Here is a 1,711-nt window from a genome sequence, read left to right on the forward strand (position 1 = left end):
ATCTATCTATCTATATATCTATCTATCTATCTATCTATCTATCTATCTATCTATCTATCTATCTATCTATCTATCTTCCCCTCATTCTCGCACCAATGTCGACGTGTGAATACACGGAGCGGGAGCACCGCCACGAGAGGGCGCTGTTATTAATCGACAAGCCGACGCAGGTTTCTGCAAACCAGACGTCGTGCGACGACGACCCGGTCGCCGCCGACACCGACGCGCTCTTCCTCGTCACGTACGCCGTCGTCATGCCGACGCTGTGCTGCGTCGGACTCGTCAGCAACGTCGTCAACCTGTGCGTGTTGCGTCGCGGCGCCGATGCGGTCGCCACCGGTACCGCGCGCGCTGTCGGCAGCGGCGTCGGCTGCTTCGCGTCGCCCGCGTACGTCTACCTACGCTGTCTCGCCGTCGCCGACCTCCTAGCGATGGCGTTTTGTCTGCCGATGGCGGCGACGCGCGCGGTCGGGTCGCCGTACGCCAGCCGCTGGGTGGCGCTCTACACGGCCCGCCTCAGCCTCTTCCTCGTGAATGCTGCGATCGCTGCCAGTAATCTTCTCGTTCTCGCCTTCACGACGGAGCGCTACGTCGCCGTGTGCCGACCGACGGTCACCAGGGGGCGCACGCATCGCGCCAGCCGCGTCGTCGCCGCGGTGATCGGTATCTACAGTGTCGTCGTCGCGACGCCGGAGCTGTTCGCGTGGCGCGTCGAGGACGTCGGTGGCGCCACCTACGCGGTGGTTTATAACGGCGGGTATTTGGAGAGCGTGTGGCTGTGGTTGGTGTGGCCGTGGCTGAAGGAGATGACGACGAAGATGATGCCGATAGCAGCCGTCGCCGCGATGAACCCGCTGATCGTACGTCGCTACCGCCGTCGGGCACGCACCAGCGACGACCGACGACGCGCGCGCGACGAGCGGCGCCTCCTGGTGGTGCTCGCGGGAGTCTGCGCGGCGTTCGTGGTTCTGTCGACGCCGTCGGCCGTGGCGACGGTGATGTATAACGACGCGCGCATGCGCAGTTACGCGTTCGTCGTCTTCGTCTGCGTGAGCAACTGCATGGAGATCGCGAACAACGCGCTCAATTTCTACGTCTATAGCGTCGCGAGCTCCGACTTCAGACGACACTTGCGCCACCTGTGCGCCTGCAATAAGGTGGCGCCATCTATGGAGACGAGCGAAACGAGCGTCGAGGGATGAACTAGATCACGTTATTATAATTATTGTTATCGTAATCATTACCATCATCATCATCATCATTATCATCATCATCATCATCATCATCATCATCATCACCATCACCACCATCATCATCATCATCATCATCATCATCATCATCATCATCATCATCATTATCATCATCGCTTAGATTCCCCTCGAGATCATATCAGCGCAGCGCGGGCCGGAACCTCGCGGGTGAAGCATGGCGAAGGTGGCGGAGGGAGGAAAGGAAGAGGGAGGGGGGGAGGCGCCCGCGCGTGTATGGGATAAGCCGATTTTAATCATGAGAATGTTTGACAATTATTGAACTTGTAGAATTAATCACGCGATCGGATATCTCAAGGATTTGTGAAAATTGTTGAGCGGAATCAGATTTCGGAAATTAATATGCATGGGTTATTAGAATTATCGATTGACCTATAATTATATATATATATATATATATATATATATATATATATATATATATATATATATATATACTAGTA

The 1,711-nt window shown here is 55.2% G+C and overlaps 2 protein-coding genes across 2 annotated transcripts in view; one reads left to right on the forward strand and one right to left on the reverse strand.

The window, feature by feature from the left end:
• The first annotated feature begins 95 nt into the window (after positions 1–95).
• LOC106811266 (probable G-protein coupled receptor B0563.6) lies at positions 96–1,202 on the forward strand. Its single transcript, XM_014814829.1, has one exon. It carries the CDS (start codon positions 96–98, stop codon positions 1,200–1,202), a length of 1,107 nt encoding a protein of 368 aa, XP_014670315.1.
• A 302-nt stretch (positions 1,203–1,504) lies between these two features.
• The window catches only part of LOC106811267, a 2,485-nt gene continuing 2,278 nt past the window's right edge, over positions 1,505–1,711 (reverse strand). The window contains exon 2 of the mRNA XM_014814830.1: positions 1,505–1,531. Within this exon, the coding sequence (XP_014670316.1) occupies positions 1,505–1,531 (27 nt within the window). The remainder of the gene's footprint in view (positions 1,532–1,711) is intronic.

Source organism: Priapulus caudatus, unplaced genomic scaffold (assembly GCF_000485595.1).
Source record: "Priapulus caudatus unplaced genomic scaffold, Priapulus_caudatus-5.0.1 Scaffold521, whole genome shotgun sequence".
Classification (NCBI taxonomy): domain Eukaryota; kingdom Metazoa; phylum Priapulida; class Priapulimorpha; order Priapulimorphida; family Priapulidae; genus Priapulus; species Priapulus caudatus.